Below are 14,955 nucleotides of genomic sequence, written 5' to 3'. Positions count from 1 at the left end.
GTTCGGTACTAATCTTTAGAACCTGCTCTATGGCTTTTTAGTCCATCTTCCCTTCACTCACTTTTTTTGACGAACCAGGCAGACAATGGTGTAGGAAATGTATATTTAATCATTCTCTTGAACAATCAGAACTCTAAAATCAGTTCTCTATAACAACATGTAATACAGTCACCGTGGCTCCAAGGTCCAGGAAGGCAGTGGTTAACACATGAAAAGTGTGGGAAGGGGGCTGGAAACAAAGTATTCTTTCCCATCAAAGCTTCATTCCTCAAGGCCTCAATTCAAGCAGTCATTGTCCTTGCTTTCAAAAGTCTGTGTGTGCTTCATGGAAGGTATATGTTTGTTGCCTTAATTTGAATCGTGGCCAGGCAGGGTCTGGATATCTAAATTCAGAGTAAGAAAACCTGAGCTATAACTCAGGCATTTCTCTTACAGAACTTGGCTTGCAGGGTAGAATGAAGGGAAAGAAACTCAGACGCTCAACAAGCTGAAGATAATCCCATCAGGCATTTCCCACAGGCCTTGTCAACTCTGTTCGCTTAGAGATGTTATCCTGGTGCCCGATAGAGTTCTGGCTCTCTGTGCTGAGGCAGCAGCCAAAGAGACAGAATGCTTATTTGCCAATGACTAATGTGAGGAAGCAGACAGATTTGTTGGCTCCCCTCTTTCCAGGCCCTTTTCTACTCGAAACCAGTGTTTCTTAGCCCTGACACAGTTGACCCTTCGGATTGGGTAATTGTAATGGGGAGACGTCCTGTACATGGTAGGAGGTTGAGCAAGCATCCCTGGCCTCTATCCACTAGTTGGTAGTAGCACTGTATCCTCCTCCACTCCCTCATTGTGGTAACCAAAATTGTCTTCAGACATTCCTCCAGGGATGGGGGGCTAAATCACCCCAGCTGAGTCCCACTGCTCTGGATGCTATTGAAAACTGAGGTCATAGCTGTCCACGCAGGATGGAAAGGAGAAGCCTCAGAGCTTGTGATGACATAATGCCATATAGTCAAGGTGAAAGGTCCTTCCCTGGACCATTCACGGATGAATATCACCTGAGAAATAAACCCGCATGTTTGTTTAAAAAGAAGGTGCTCAGTTCATTTATAAAATCGGTGTCGCCGACTGCTCTGTTTATGCTAAAATTATGATCATTTTTCTCAACTTTGGCATTTGTCAGTTGGGAAGAGAAGTCGAGGCACCTTTGGAAGCATCATAAAAAGTGAATCATTTGACCCATTACTAAAATGCAGCCGCCTCTGAGTTGCGAAGTGGCAGTCAATTAGCAGCATCTTAGGGTACATACTACAGCTTAATTTGTGGAATATAAGATGTGGATATATTGGGATAGACTTTCCAGGGGCTTCCTCAGAGCAACATTACAGCACATATAACTAAACATTCAGAGACAAAGAACGTGCACTATCCTATCCTCTCACTCCCCGGGTGACAGGCAGGGGGAGGTCCCTGAGATCTGGGGATGCACTTGTCTCCATGTGCATTTTACTTATCACTCTTAACACACTTGTCTAGTTCACATGAATTATTTTCCCAACTTCTAATATGTCTTTGAAGATAGATTTATCGTGTTCATATTGGAGCCTTCTGCTTTTGGCTTCTTTTTGTTTCTTGCTCTTGTTTGTTCACTCCAGACTTCTAGATATGAATTCATTTCCTCCCAGAAATATAAAACTAGGTCATATCTGGTGGTGAAATAGTTCTGTAGATCCCTGGGACTGTGGAAATAACAGCAATAAGATACCATTATAGCCATTCACAAAACAATTATCGAGAACTGAGAGCTTCCCTGCCACTGCGTGGTGTATCTCTTGTTTAGAAAGGGGCTTATTTTTCGGTATTTTGATGTTGTTCTATTGAGCCCACATGGTCCCATGCGTTGCTGGGGAAAAAGAGATGGCTTGAATCTCTCTTTAAGGGGGTATCATCCCAGTGGCAGTCTCAAGGAAGAGAAGAGATGGGTCCTCATAGTAAATGAGAACTGAGAGGAGTCTGGGCAGGCTCCTGAATAGAGTTGGAAAGGTGGTTTCTGCCTCAATTCCTAACCAGGGAGTGTGTGTGGCCTAAAATGCCATGACCTATTATAATGTGTATCTCAAATAATGTTCTATTCATTTACTTTTATTACTATTTTTTTGAGACGGGGTCTCACTCTGTTGCCCAGGCTGGAGTGCAGTGGTGCAAACATGGCTCACTGCAGCCTAAACCTCCTGGGCTCATGAAATCCTTCCACCTCAGCCTCCTGAGTAGCTGGGACCACAGGTGGACCTCCACGCCGGGCTAATTTTTAAATTTTTTTGTAGAGATGGGGGGTCTCACCATATTGCCCAGGTTGGTCTTAAACTCCTGGGCTCAAGCAGTCCTCCCATCTTGGCCTCTCAAAGTGCTGGGGTTACAGGTGTGAGCCACCGTGCCCAGCCTTATTCATTTACTTTAAAAAAACTACTTGATTTATGGTTATTCCTCTATGGTGCCAGGGAGAAAGAGGTGGACTGCAGCTAACTGGGTAATTGTATATAAGCCTACGTGTGCTGCATGTGAACATTATCCATTAGATGTATGTCATGGATTTTTTTTTAAGCTGTAAATTATTACTCTAAGGGAATACAAGGTAAAGATGAGTCAGCTATGTTATATAGGACATATTATTTAGTTGTACGTTATTAAACACTCATTTGCAGTGTTGTGGGGAATCAAGGAAAGAAAAAAGTGCTTTTCCCTCTACTGGTGAGATTCCCAAGGGACAGTTTCCTTAGGGAAATCTCTGCTGACAACTGTGGAGGATTGGAAATGATGAAAACTGGTGGGTTTCCTTACAAAGGATCTCCTTTGTTCACTGCACTATAGTGAAATCTTGGAGAACAAGAGAAAGAATGAAAAGAAGCAGATCAACAGATCTTTACCTGACTCTGAGGACTTAGCAATGTAGGCAAGGAATACATGTGCCCTGGAGAGTGTAAGATGTAAATCATACATGCATGCCAAGAGGATGTAAAGTACAACCACCCTTGGGAAGGTGGGAGATAAGCTAGGAAGCATTTTCCTAAAATGGATAAAGGAAGTAGTGGGTATAAATTGCCATAGAGTAGAGAAGATTTCCAGGAAAAGACAGTGAGGGAGGGAGCAAGACCAGAAAGTAATGGTAGGTAGCAGCTAGTGGTAGGCAGCAGTAGTGGTAGGTAGTAATGGTGGGTAGGTATGCGTCTGTGACTTTGACTTTGATATAGTTATGTCCAGAGAGTCACTTTAGGGTCTGGAGCAAAGGAAGGCTATGATGAAATCGTGTTTCAGAATACTTTGATTCTGGCACCGTGTTTCCTATCAGCTAAAACAGGGAAAGGAAGGAGCAGGTACAGTGTTTCAAAACCAGTCTGGGTGTGAGATGATGAAGGCTGGACTGGGGTCAATCTGAGAGGCAACACAGGGGAAAATGTGATAGGTAGGGGTTGATAAGAAATTGACATGAGGGACAGAGGGGAGACAAAAATAGCTCTGAGGCTGTAAACCTGGAAGCTTGGTGGGGATGCCACTGAGTAATATGGGAGTATCGACTGGAACTTCATGATCTCAGCTTTATAAACATTTCATGTGCAGAAGAATATTCAAAAGGAAATATCCCAACAATAATTGGAGCCAGAGGACTGAAGTGAGAAGGAAATCTCAGCAGGAGGGCTAGTTGGTGAGTCATCTGCCAACTGTCCACAGGGGCCGGCTGGAGGGGCAGGGAGGGGTTTTATGTGAATGATGATATGCTTTATAAATAACAGTGAAATCCAGGGTAATTAGTCAGGGCTAAATATCTCTTTCTCTTCAATAAGTTATTTTGCCTTCATTGATGACTGAGTAACTTAAAAGGTATTTGAATTTACATAAATGAATTGTATGTTATTTTTCCTATGGGTCTGTCAATGAAGTCTACGTTGTTTGCTGACCTAACAAATGATTACCTTTCCCAGTACTAGTGGAAATAATGTCACAGCCCTGGTGTCATTAAATGTTTCTTTCTGTGGCTGATGCTGAAGGCTATCTGACTCTCATTAGGAGCACAAGCACCCACAGAACCAATCTCCCACACTATTTGTGATTAATCTTACCTGTTGTAACAATGACTTTGCATGCTTTTTTGTGGCCGAGGCACATTATTTTAGCATCAGGTAAGGGGTGAGAGGCAGAAGTGCCCAGCTGATGGCAAAGAAAGAAGAGACACACAGAGAAGCCTTTGAGTTTAGCAGCTGTAGGTGACTCCGCCTTTTGATCTCAGATTCTGTGAAGTAAGAGAAAAAGTTTAGGGTCATATAGGAGAAGCTGGATGTCTTCTTCACATGACTGGTTAGCAAAGAAAAGTACCTGAAAAACAGAACAAGTTGTTCCTAATTCAGCCAATTTTTTACCCCTTTGCCCACCACTCCGTAACTGGCTTAAAAATAGAGCTTTCTCTTTCTTCAAAGAAAATTCCATTCTGTGGTCCATTCCAGTGAACACTCAGCCGAATGAAAAACTGTACCAATAGAGAGATTGTTATTGGTTACCAAATAAAGAATAGGCTAAACAAACAGCCATGGCCAGTTCTTGGCTTGAGACACATTTTCCCTCCAGGCAGTGATCTTTACAGGATCCATGTCATTACATTAGCTTTCATCATACCACTATAAAGTGTCTAGGAAGTATTGTTCTCATTCTGAAGTAGAGAATGGTAGACGTAAAGAAATGAAATAATACTTCTTTTGCTCTATTTCCTCCCTAAACAATCCTATCTCTTTTATTTCATTTCAGCTCTGTCACTTACCAGCTGTGTGACTTTAGGCAAGTTACTCAATGTATGTGCCCCAGTTTCTTCATCTATAAATAGGGCTAAAATACTAATAACCTACTTCATAGGGTTCTTATGAGGATTAATGAGTTAATGCATGCAAAGCACTTAGAATAGTGTCTGGCCCATAATAAGCACTCCATAAGTATTGGCTGTAAAAACGACAATAAAGCCAACATCACTCAAGCCTAATAAATATCACTTTCATGCTGGTCATTTCCAAGTCTACCTCCTTAGTTTGAACTCTGTCCTGAGTTCCACATCTAGATTTCCAGTTGCTGCTAGATATGTCATTTAAAAACATAATTATTCAGTAAATATTTCTGAGTACCTACTATTGGGGTTCAAAGGAGTCCAATAAATAACAGCCTCTTCCCCAGCTTAGCTCTGAACCAATTAAAGAGAAGGACAAAAAAAATAAGGCAACTGGAAGATCAAAATATCACCTTTAGTGCCGAAAATCTGTTAACAGAGAATGAGGCTTTGTAGCTAGGCAAGTGGGCTACAGCCTAGACTCCCCACTGTCAGACAGAACCAGACTGGTGCAAGTCTCCTGCAGGAGCAGATTCTACCCCTGAACAACTGACAGCCTGCAGGAGCACAGCAGAATGTACACGGGTTTCCTGAGAGTTAGCAAAAACAAAGAGAAAAAGAAGGAGCTGAGCTACTTATGTCCAGCTGCTCCTAATATACTCATCAATCAGATAAATTAATTCCTTGTTCTCTGGGGAAGACTGAAAGAGGGAGGAAGAGAGAGGCTAAAAAGATTACACTGGTGGGGATCCCTTCTCATAAAAGGAAATATATTGGGTAAGGGTGAAGTGTTCTCCCCAAAACCTATCACATGCTAGGTATTGTGCTAAGCACTGGGCATCTCTACCTGGGTACACTATGGACATTTAAAACTCAACATCTCTAAAACCCTTATCTACTCCCCACACATATTGCTGTTATGTTTTGGGGTGGGTTTTTTTTTTTGGTAGCATCACCAACCTTCTAAGTATCCTGGGTAGAAATATCAAACCCATCTTGACTTGTGATTTCTCTTGACTTTCACATTTGCATCACCAAGGACTGTACATTATTTTGTTTATGCAACTTTTGATTCTTCCCCTTTTCTTTCCCATTGCCCCTGCCCCAGTTAATACTCTCATAATTTCTTCCCCAGACCATTACTGTAAGCTCCTGACTTCATGTCTTCCCATTTTATCCAAACCATTTTTTTTCTTCTTCAAAACCCAGCCTGAACCCTGCCTTATCTATGGATCCACTTCAGTCATAATTAACAACTCTTTCCCACAGGTACCAAATCTACACTGTGATTAACTTCTCTTTCGATACTTACGCTATTCATTTCAGTATCTCAGGGGGCTTAAAAAAGTACTCTGAACATACTTGGCACACAATAGATATTTGTTAAATGAATGACCTAAATTAGCAGTATAGGCAGACAACACAGGATGTAAATCCCATGGCCCTACTTGTTGAAAAACATGTATGGAGCACCTACTTTGTGTATAACAATAAAAAATTCTGCTATTTTCTTAATTTTGAGCTACCAAAAGTTGTATTTCATCCTAGCCTGACACTTCGAACACTTGTTTTGATGCATCCAACAAACATGTAAAGAAGACAGATCTATTAATTGAATAAAAGGTGTGCTCAATGTCTATGTCTTGTTCAGTTATGGCCCTTGCTACTATAAGACATTATTTACACAGCTTGGAGCTTTTTACTGGGAACTGGACTGAGATACTGTTGTCAGCACCCATTGTTTTAAATGACCAATACTTCAGTCCCTCCTCTTCTGGTAAGGCCTTTCATCAGATACTGCTTCATTGGCCTAGGTATGGGCAGCTGACCCAAGTTGAGTCAAAGTCCTTCTTGGGAATGTAGAATGAGACTGATGAATTGAGGTTCAGTCTCACTACTCTCTTGGGTAAGAGATTTTTAAATATAGGGATGCTTGGCAATCATGTCTTGCCATATGGACTAAAACAAGAGAGTAAAGAGAGAATTAAGTAGAAATGAGAGACAAAGAATCTCAGTGGGATTTAAGTTCCTGGTTCCAGTTGATCCTGAAGTCAACTGAACTTCCTGTCTTTGGTTCCACAACATTCTAATACACTTTCTACATTTCCCTTTCAGCCTAGATTTATTTATATTGGTTTTCTGTTACAGGCAACTAATAATTCTAACCAGGATAGTTGCCAATTTGTTCCTCAAGATGGTGCAAGAGCTCTCGCTCTCATATATAATTTTTAAATTACTTTTAAAAAATTGCTATAAAAACACAACAAAATTTACCATCTTAACCATTTTTAAGTGTGCAGTTCAGTCGTGTTAAGTATATCCACATTGCTATAAGACAAATCATTAGAACTTTTTCATTTTGCAAATCTGAAACTCTATACTCATTAAACAAAAGCCTCTTTCTCCTTCAACTCCTCCACCCTGCCCTCTGCTAACCATCATTCTACTTTCTGTGAATTTGACTGCTTTAGATGCTTTGTTTAAATCATACAGTATTTGTCTTTTTGTGACTGGCTTATTTCACATAGATAATGTCCTGAAAGTTCATTCATGTCATAGCATATAATAGGATTTCCTTCACTTTTGAGCCTGAATGGTATTCTATTGTATGTGTATACCATATTTTGTTTATCTAGTCATCTACTGATGGACATTTTGGGTTGATTTTATCTCTTGACTTTTGTGAATAGTGGTACTGTAACCACGGGTGTGCAAATATCTCATTCAGACTCTGAATCCTTTTGGAGGCATACCCAGAAGCAGGACTGTTAGATCATATGATAGTGTGTCCGGAATTGGTTCCTTCTGGTGGGTTCTTGGTCTCCCTGACTTCAAGAAGGAAGCCGCAGACCCTCATGGTGAATGTTACATTTTTGTTTTTTTTTTTTTTGAGACGGAGTCTTGGTCTGTTGCCCAGGCTGGAGTGCAGTGGCGCAATCTTGGCTCACTGCAAGCTCCGCCTCCCGGATTCACGCCATTCTCCTGCCTCAGCCTCCCGAGTAGCTGGGACTACAGGTACCCTCCCTTACACCCGGCTAATTTTTTGTATTTTTTTTTTTTTAAGTTGAGAGGGGGTTTCACCATGTTAGCCAGGATGGTCTCAACCTCCTGACCTCATGAACCGCCTGCCTCAGCCTCCCAAAGTGCTGGGATTACAACTGTGAGCCACCGCGCCTGGCCTGAGTGTTACAGTTCTTAAAGATGGTGTGTCCAGAGTTGGTTCCTTCAGATGTTGAGATATGGCGCGTCTGGAGTTGTTTGTTCCTCCCGGTGGGTTCGCGGTCTCGCTGACTTCAGGAATGAAGCCGCAGACCTTCGCAGTGGGTGTTACAGCTCTTAAAGCTAGTGCAGACCCAAAGAGTGTGCAGCAGCAAGATTTATTGTGAACAGCAAAAGAACAAAGCTTCCATACCCTGAAAGGCAACCCAGGTTGCTGCTGCTGGCTCAGTGGCCAGCTTTTATTCCCTTATTTGGTCCCGCCCACGTCCTGCTGATTGGTCCATTTTACAGAGTGCCGATTGGTCCATTTTACAGAGTGCTGATTGGTTCATTTTTACAGAGTGCTGATTGGTGCATTTACAATCCTTTAGCTAGACACAGAGTGCTGATTGGTGCATTTGCAATCCTCTAGCTAGACAGAAAAGTTCTCCAAGTCCCCACTCGACCCACAAAGTCCAGCGGGCTGCATCTCTCAGTAGTTCTTATTTTTAATTGTTTTGATGACACTTTATACTATTTTCGATAGAAGTTGCACCATTTTACAGTCCCACCAACAGTGCACGGGGGTTCCAATTTTTCCGCATCCTCACCAACATGTTATTTCCTGTTTTTGCCTTATTTTGTTTTGATTTTAGAGTAGCTACCCTAACGGGCATTAGGTGATATCTCATTGTGGTTTTGACTTGCATTTCTCCACTGATTAGTGATGTTGAGCATCTTTTCATTTGCTTTCTAGCTATTTTTATATCATCTTGGGACGAATGTCTCTTCAAGTACTTTGCCCATTTTAAAATGAGGTTATTTGATTTTTGTTGTTGTTGAGTTGTAGGAGTTCTTAATATATTCTGGATTGAAACCCCTTATTTAGATAAACAATTTAGAAATATTTTCTCTCATTCCGTAGGTTACTTTTGTGTGTGTGTGTGTAATTTATTTTTTAAATTGATATATCAGAGTTGTAGATAATTTTGGGTTCATATGTATAATTTCAAATTAAAAAATCAGAATATGATTTATTCAGTTAGATTCAGCAAACATTTATAGGGTACTTATAATGTGTAAGGTATTTTGTGCCTAGTGCTAGGCTTGATTTAAACAGCAGCCTCCTGACATACTCCTTTCATTACAGTTTGAATCCAATTTAGCCCCAGGAAGGATGGTCTTAAAAGTCAGAATTCAGTCTATGCATTTTCTTGATACTAGCTCAACCTAAGGTTTTGTATGCACTAAAGCACTGCAGGGAGACTAGGGTGCTGGGTCTTCTCAGCCAGTTCTCAGCTAGGGTGCTGGGAGACCGGTTCCATCTAGGGGTTTCGGATTAATCCTGAGCCAATATTAGTGGGATCATGAGTCAGTCCCATGAGGGATGAATAAAACTAAGTCAGACTCTAGACTTTTAGTCTTCAGATTCACAGCCTTCTCAAAGGCAGGGTGGAACCAAACCTTGGTTTCTAGCCTAAGTTTTGGAGGGCTTGAAGTCCAGCTGAACATATCAAAGATGTCAAGTAATTAATTATCATTTCCCCACTGCTGTAGCAAGGTAGTCCTACTGAGTTATACAAAGCCTCAGAATCCTAAACACTGTTCTCCAGACAATCAGTCAATGAGAAAGCATACAAGATGAAACCTAATTGCCATCTTTGACCTATATGCCATACATATTGTTTTGTGTTGGGCTTTCTCTTATGTAATACAATCTCAACTGGAATTGAGTGATCAAATTCTTAGTGAAGAGGACTCTAAAGATTTTTGTGCCTTGGTATATATCTATTAATGAAATTAAATTTTAATTTAGATTTTACTGTTTCCCCAGTAAATCCATACAAAAGCATGGAGGAACCCACCTGTCACTTTGATATCCCCTGTTGCTTTGGCAATGTCGTTTTCAATCATACAGGAGTATGTGTTGTTGATCGTAACATTGTAGAGCACAGACACAACCTTCATGGTCACATTCTCAGAGTTCAGCTCAAAACTGGTATTGGAGACTTCTGAGAAGTTGGCTCCCTGGTCAACTTGGGATGCCCAGACCACTGTGGGCTGGGGGAACCATCGGGGAGCCTCACACCGCAAGGTCTCTGAGCTGGCATTATAGTCCACATTCACTTCCGGCATGCTGAAGGCTGCAGGGCCAAAAGTCAAAAAGGGCAGATGCCAAAGTCAGACACATAAGACAATATAGCCTTTGAAGTGCTAGGTCTTAAAAATGCAGTCTTTTTTTTTTTTTTTTTTTTATCATTGAAGCTACTCAGTACTTCCTCAGAGGTCCATCTGTGTATGGCCTATTGTATTATAGGTGCAAATAATTATTTGCTCATAGTATTGCTATACATCACAACCCTTTGGCCAATCACAAACCCCAAGGACCTAAATTCTAGGTATATTATTGTTACAATAGATAATTTTCTCCAAGTAAGAGAAACTTCAGTGGTCATAAAAAAGCTTATCCCTTAGGGAAATTAGGCATTTTCCTAGGGATCGGTGAAGCTTCTGGATTTTATGTATTTTTCTCCCTGGAGGATAAAGTTAGGGTGAGTAGGGACAAGGAGAAAGAAGAAACAAACAGCATTCATCTATCACCCACAGAAATTCCATCCACAAGCTTTGTCATCACAGGGATTTGGAGTTTGCTTGGGTAGAGATTGTCCAGCTCTGGTATCCAGGGATAGAAACAGACATTTGTTTTCCTCCGGGTAATTCTCCTCACAGGAGCGTTAACTGCATTTTGAAATTAAGATTTAGCTTCCCCCTGTATCCAGGCAGAGAGACAGTTGTGGAAAAATGTTTAAGCCTGGACTTTTTATTGGGGTAAAATATAATTTATTAATTTATTTGGCGGCTTCCTTTACCCGGGACTGAGCTGGTGCTGAGTAAGTCGTAAAAGGAAAGCCCTTGCCTAACCCTTAAGGAGTCTGTTCTCTAGCAGGGGAGACAAGACTCATGCTTGGAGCAGGCAGGGAAGACGCTCTTGGGCGATGATGTGGGAAACTAAGTTTACATGACAATGAATCACCATTCATTGAGGGTATATTCTGTGCCAGTACTGTATTCCAGACCTTATTTCATTTGATCCTCACAACACTCCTGTGAATACTATCATCCCCATTAAAAAAAAATTAACTTTTAATTTTGAAATAATTTCACATGTACAGAAAAGTTGCATAGAAGGTATAGAGTTCTGGCATAGGCCTCATCCAGTTTCCTCTAATGTCAACATCTTAACCAATATGCATTCGTCAAAACTGAGAAACTGGAGGCCAGGCTCGGTGGCTCATGCCTGTAATCCCAGCACTTTGGGAGGCTGAGGTGGGCAGATCACCTGAGGTCAGGAGTTTGAGACCAGCCTGATCAACATGAAGAAACCCAGTCTCTACTAAAAATACAAAATTAGCCAGCTGTGGAGGTGCATGCCTGTAATCCCAGCTACTTGGGAGGCTGCTGAGGCAGGAGAATCACTTGAACCCGGGAGGCGCAGGTTGCTGTGAGCCGAGATCGTGCCGTTGTACTCCAGCCTGGGCAACAAGAGTGAAACTCCATCTCAAAAAAAAAAAGAAAAAAAAGAAAAAACAGAGAAACCGGCAATGGTACATTACTATCAACTAAATTCCAGATTTGATTTGTATTTCAACAGTTTTTCCACTAATGTTCTTTTTCTGTTCCAGGATTCCATCCAGAATACCACCATGCTTTTAGTCATCATGTTGCCTGAGTTTCTTCCAGTCTGTCATGTTTTCCCAATTTTCTGTATATTCCATGACCTTGACAGTTTTGAGGAGTACTGGTTAGGTATTTTGTAGGTTGCCTCTCTGTTGGAATTCATCTGATGTTTTCTCCTGATTAAACTGAGGTTACAGGTTTTAGAGAGGAAGAGCACAGGAGGTAAAGTGCCCTTCTCATCACATTATATCAGAAGGTACATGCTGTTGACATGACTTATTAATGATGTTAACCTGGATCACCTGGCTAAAGCAGTGTTTGCCGGATTTCTTTGGAAGCTGGACTTCACTAAGTCCAATATACCCTGAGTGGGGCAGGGAAGGTTTCAAGCTCCACTTTTTGGAGGGAAGAGATCTAAATAAATTATTTGGAATTCATCTGTAAGGGGAATTTGTTTCATATCCCTCATTTATTTAAATAAGTATGAAGTCATATGTATTTATTCTGTACCTTTGAGTTATAATTCAATACTATGTTATTTATTTTGTTGCTTAAATTGTTCCAGCTTTGCCATTGGAAGCTCTTTCAGTTGGCTCCAGTATCCCTTTGACATGACCCCATTTTAAGATGAAGAAACTGAGGCTCAGAGAGATTGCTTTGCCCAGGCCACTGTACTTACACAGGTCTGATTCTAGATCTGAGCTTCGAATCATTGCATATACATGTTATGAGGTGTGCAAGAAAGGCCTGTGCATACTAGTTTAGGCTGGAAAGGCCCGGTTTCTGCCTGTCCTTCAAGGCTCGCCTCAAATGCCAGCTTCTCCAGGGGGCTTTCCCATCCCTTCCCTCCTATGCATTTGAACGGGATCTCTCTCTTCCTCTCAATCACTCTATTTATATTTCTCTTAAAGCATTTGATACACTTTACTAATTATTATTATTTACAGACTTTTATTATCTCTGTCCTGACCCCTAACTCTGTGAGATCTATACTATGAGCTCTGCAAGGGTAGGGGAAATCTGTTTAATCATCTTTGTACTCCTCACAGTACCTGAGTCCTTTGTATATAAATTCCGAAAACATATGTTAAATTGGGTTGGCAACAAAGGGTGGGTTTCATTGTTGCAGGGGAAGGGGAATTAATGAGTTTGTAGGACAATGTTGTTTTCGTTTTGGTTAGTTCCCTTTGAACTTCTAAAATGCACCCACTGTCATGAGTCTCTGAAGATACTGATTTCAGGATTGGGCTTGGGTCTACTTAGCATGGAAATATCCCAGGCTAGGCTGCACTTATTAGCTGTACCAGGGGCTACCACAAAAGAGACTACATTTATTTTGTTGACTAGAGAACACACCTGGAAATTCTGAAGCAGCGAGAACCCAGAACAAAAGATTTTTAAGGCCTCTCTTATGGTTGGCTACTTTTGGGGTTGGTGTGGGTCTTGGCCATAAAATGGTAAAAACAGCTGTTAGCAGAATTGGGAGTGTCATTCTCTGATATTGGTCACAACATGATATTTCATAAGCAACTCATAATCTTTAGCCTTAAATACTTTTGGTGCTTTAAAAAATCTCTCTCCAAAAGTAACTCACCTCCAGTTTTATACTCAAGGTTAGCATTCCCCTTGCCTTTAGAAGTGATGATATAACATTTGTAGGTGCCAGCATCTGTGAGTTGCACGTTTTTCAGCCGCAAAGAGGCATTGCCAACTATCACTTGATCAGCAAACACTGCTGTCCGGCCTCTGAACATTTCATCCTGCTCTGACAGCTCATCTTTGCCTTCTTTGAACTCATGGACCAAGCCTAAAACACCTTCCTTCAGCCATTGTATCACAATATCAGAAAGTTTGATGTCAGGTTCAAAGGTGCAGCTCAGGATTCCATCCTCCCCAATGTTCCCAGCTGAGGCGACAGTAGTGACTGTGATGGAGTGTCTCCCTGCAGTTCAGGAAGCAAAGATCAATGCCAAGGGAAGCCTTGGAACTTCTACAACCAAACCCTTCATTATTGAAAGCCAGACAGAGACTTCTGTGATAAATTAAAAATATAGAAGAACATGAGAGGCAGTAAGAAGACAAGAAGAGAAAGAGCAGGAAGACAATCATTTATATATATATATATATATAGCAGATCTGTCATATATAATGGCTTATGTAAGACCAAGTAACCCAAACCTTGAGAACACATTGGACTTGGGGTTTGAAGATAAAAATTCAAGTCTTGGCTTTGTCACTTAATAGCCATGTAACCTTCAATAAGTCACGTAACCTCCTTGGATCTTAGAAAATTGGAGGTAACAGTGTCTGTCTTACCTACTATATTAGTCCATTTTCATGCTGCTGATAAAGACACACCTGAGACTGGGAAGAAAAAGAGGTTTAATTGGACTTACAGTTCTACACGGCTGGGGAGGCCTCAGAATCATGGAGGGAGGCAAAAGGCACTTCTTACATGGGGGCGGCAAGAGAAAAATGAGAAAGATGCAAAATTGGAAACCCCTGATAAACCCATCAGATCTCATCAGACTTACTCACTACCACAAGAACAGTATAGGGAAACTGCCCCCGTGATTCAAATTATCTCCCACTGGGTCCCTCCCACAACACATGGGAAATATGAGAGTATAATTCAAGATGAGATTTGGGTAGGGACACAGCCAAACCATATCATTCCATCCCTGGCCCCTCCAAATCTCATGTTCTCACATTTCAAAACCAATCATGCCTTCCCAACAGTCCCCCAAAGTCTTAACTCATTTCAGCATTAACTCAAAAGTCCACAGTCCAAAGTCACATCTGAGGCAAGGCAAGTCCCTTTCACCTATAATCCTGTAAAATCGAAATCAAGCTAGTTATTTCCTAGATACAATGGGGGTACAGGTATTGGGTAAATACAGTCATTCCAAATGGGAGAAATTGGCCAAAACAAAGTAGTTACAGGGCCTATGCCAGTCCAAAATTTTAAAGTTCCAAAATGATCTCCTTTGACTCCAGGTCTCACATCCAGGTCATGCTGATGCAAGAGGTGCGTTCCCATGGTCTTGGGCAGCTCCACCCCTGTGGCTTTGCAGGGTGCAGCCTCCCTCCCAGCTGCTTTCATAGGCTGGCATTGAGTGTCTGTTGCTTTTCCAGAAGAACAGTGCAAGCTGTCAGTGGATCTACCATTCTGTGGTCTGGAGGACAGTGGCTGTCTTCTCACAGCTCCATTAAGTGGTGCCCCA

General features: G+C 41.5%; 1 protein-coding gene across 1 annotated transcript; it reads right to left on the bottom strand.

The window, feature by feature from the left end:
* Positions 1–234: 234 nt before the first annotated feature.
* Positions 235–13,485, bottom strand: VTCN1 (V-set domain containing T cell activation inhibitor 1). The gene is made up of 4 exons (XM_058439819.1): positions 13,326–13,485; positions 9,919–10,197; positions 4,107–4,276; positions 235–383 (listed from the first exon to the last, which is right to left on the bottom strand). Exons 1-3 carry the CDS (start codon positions 13,483–13,485, stop codon positions 4,152–4,154), a joined length of 564 nt encoding a protein of 187 aa, XP_058295802.1. The 3' UTR covers positions 235–383; positions 4,107–4,151.
* Positions 13,486–14,955: the final 1,470 nt, after the last annotated feature.

The sequence above is a fragment of the Hylobates moloch genome, unplaced genomic scaffold, assembly GCF_009828535.3.
Source record: "Hylobates moloch isolate HMO894 unplaced genomic scaffold, HMol_V3 SCAFFOLD_5, whole genome shotgun sequence".
Classification (NCBI taxonomy): domain Eukaryota; kingdom Metazoa; phylum Chordata; class Mammalia; order Primates; family Hylobatidae; genus Hylobates; species Hylobates moloch.
This window is presented reverse-complemented; position numbering and strand designations above follow the sequence as displayed.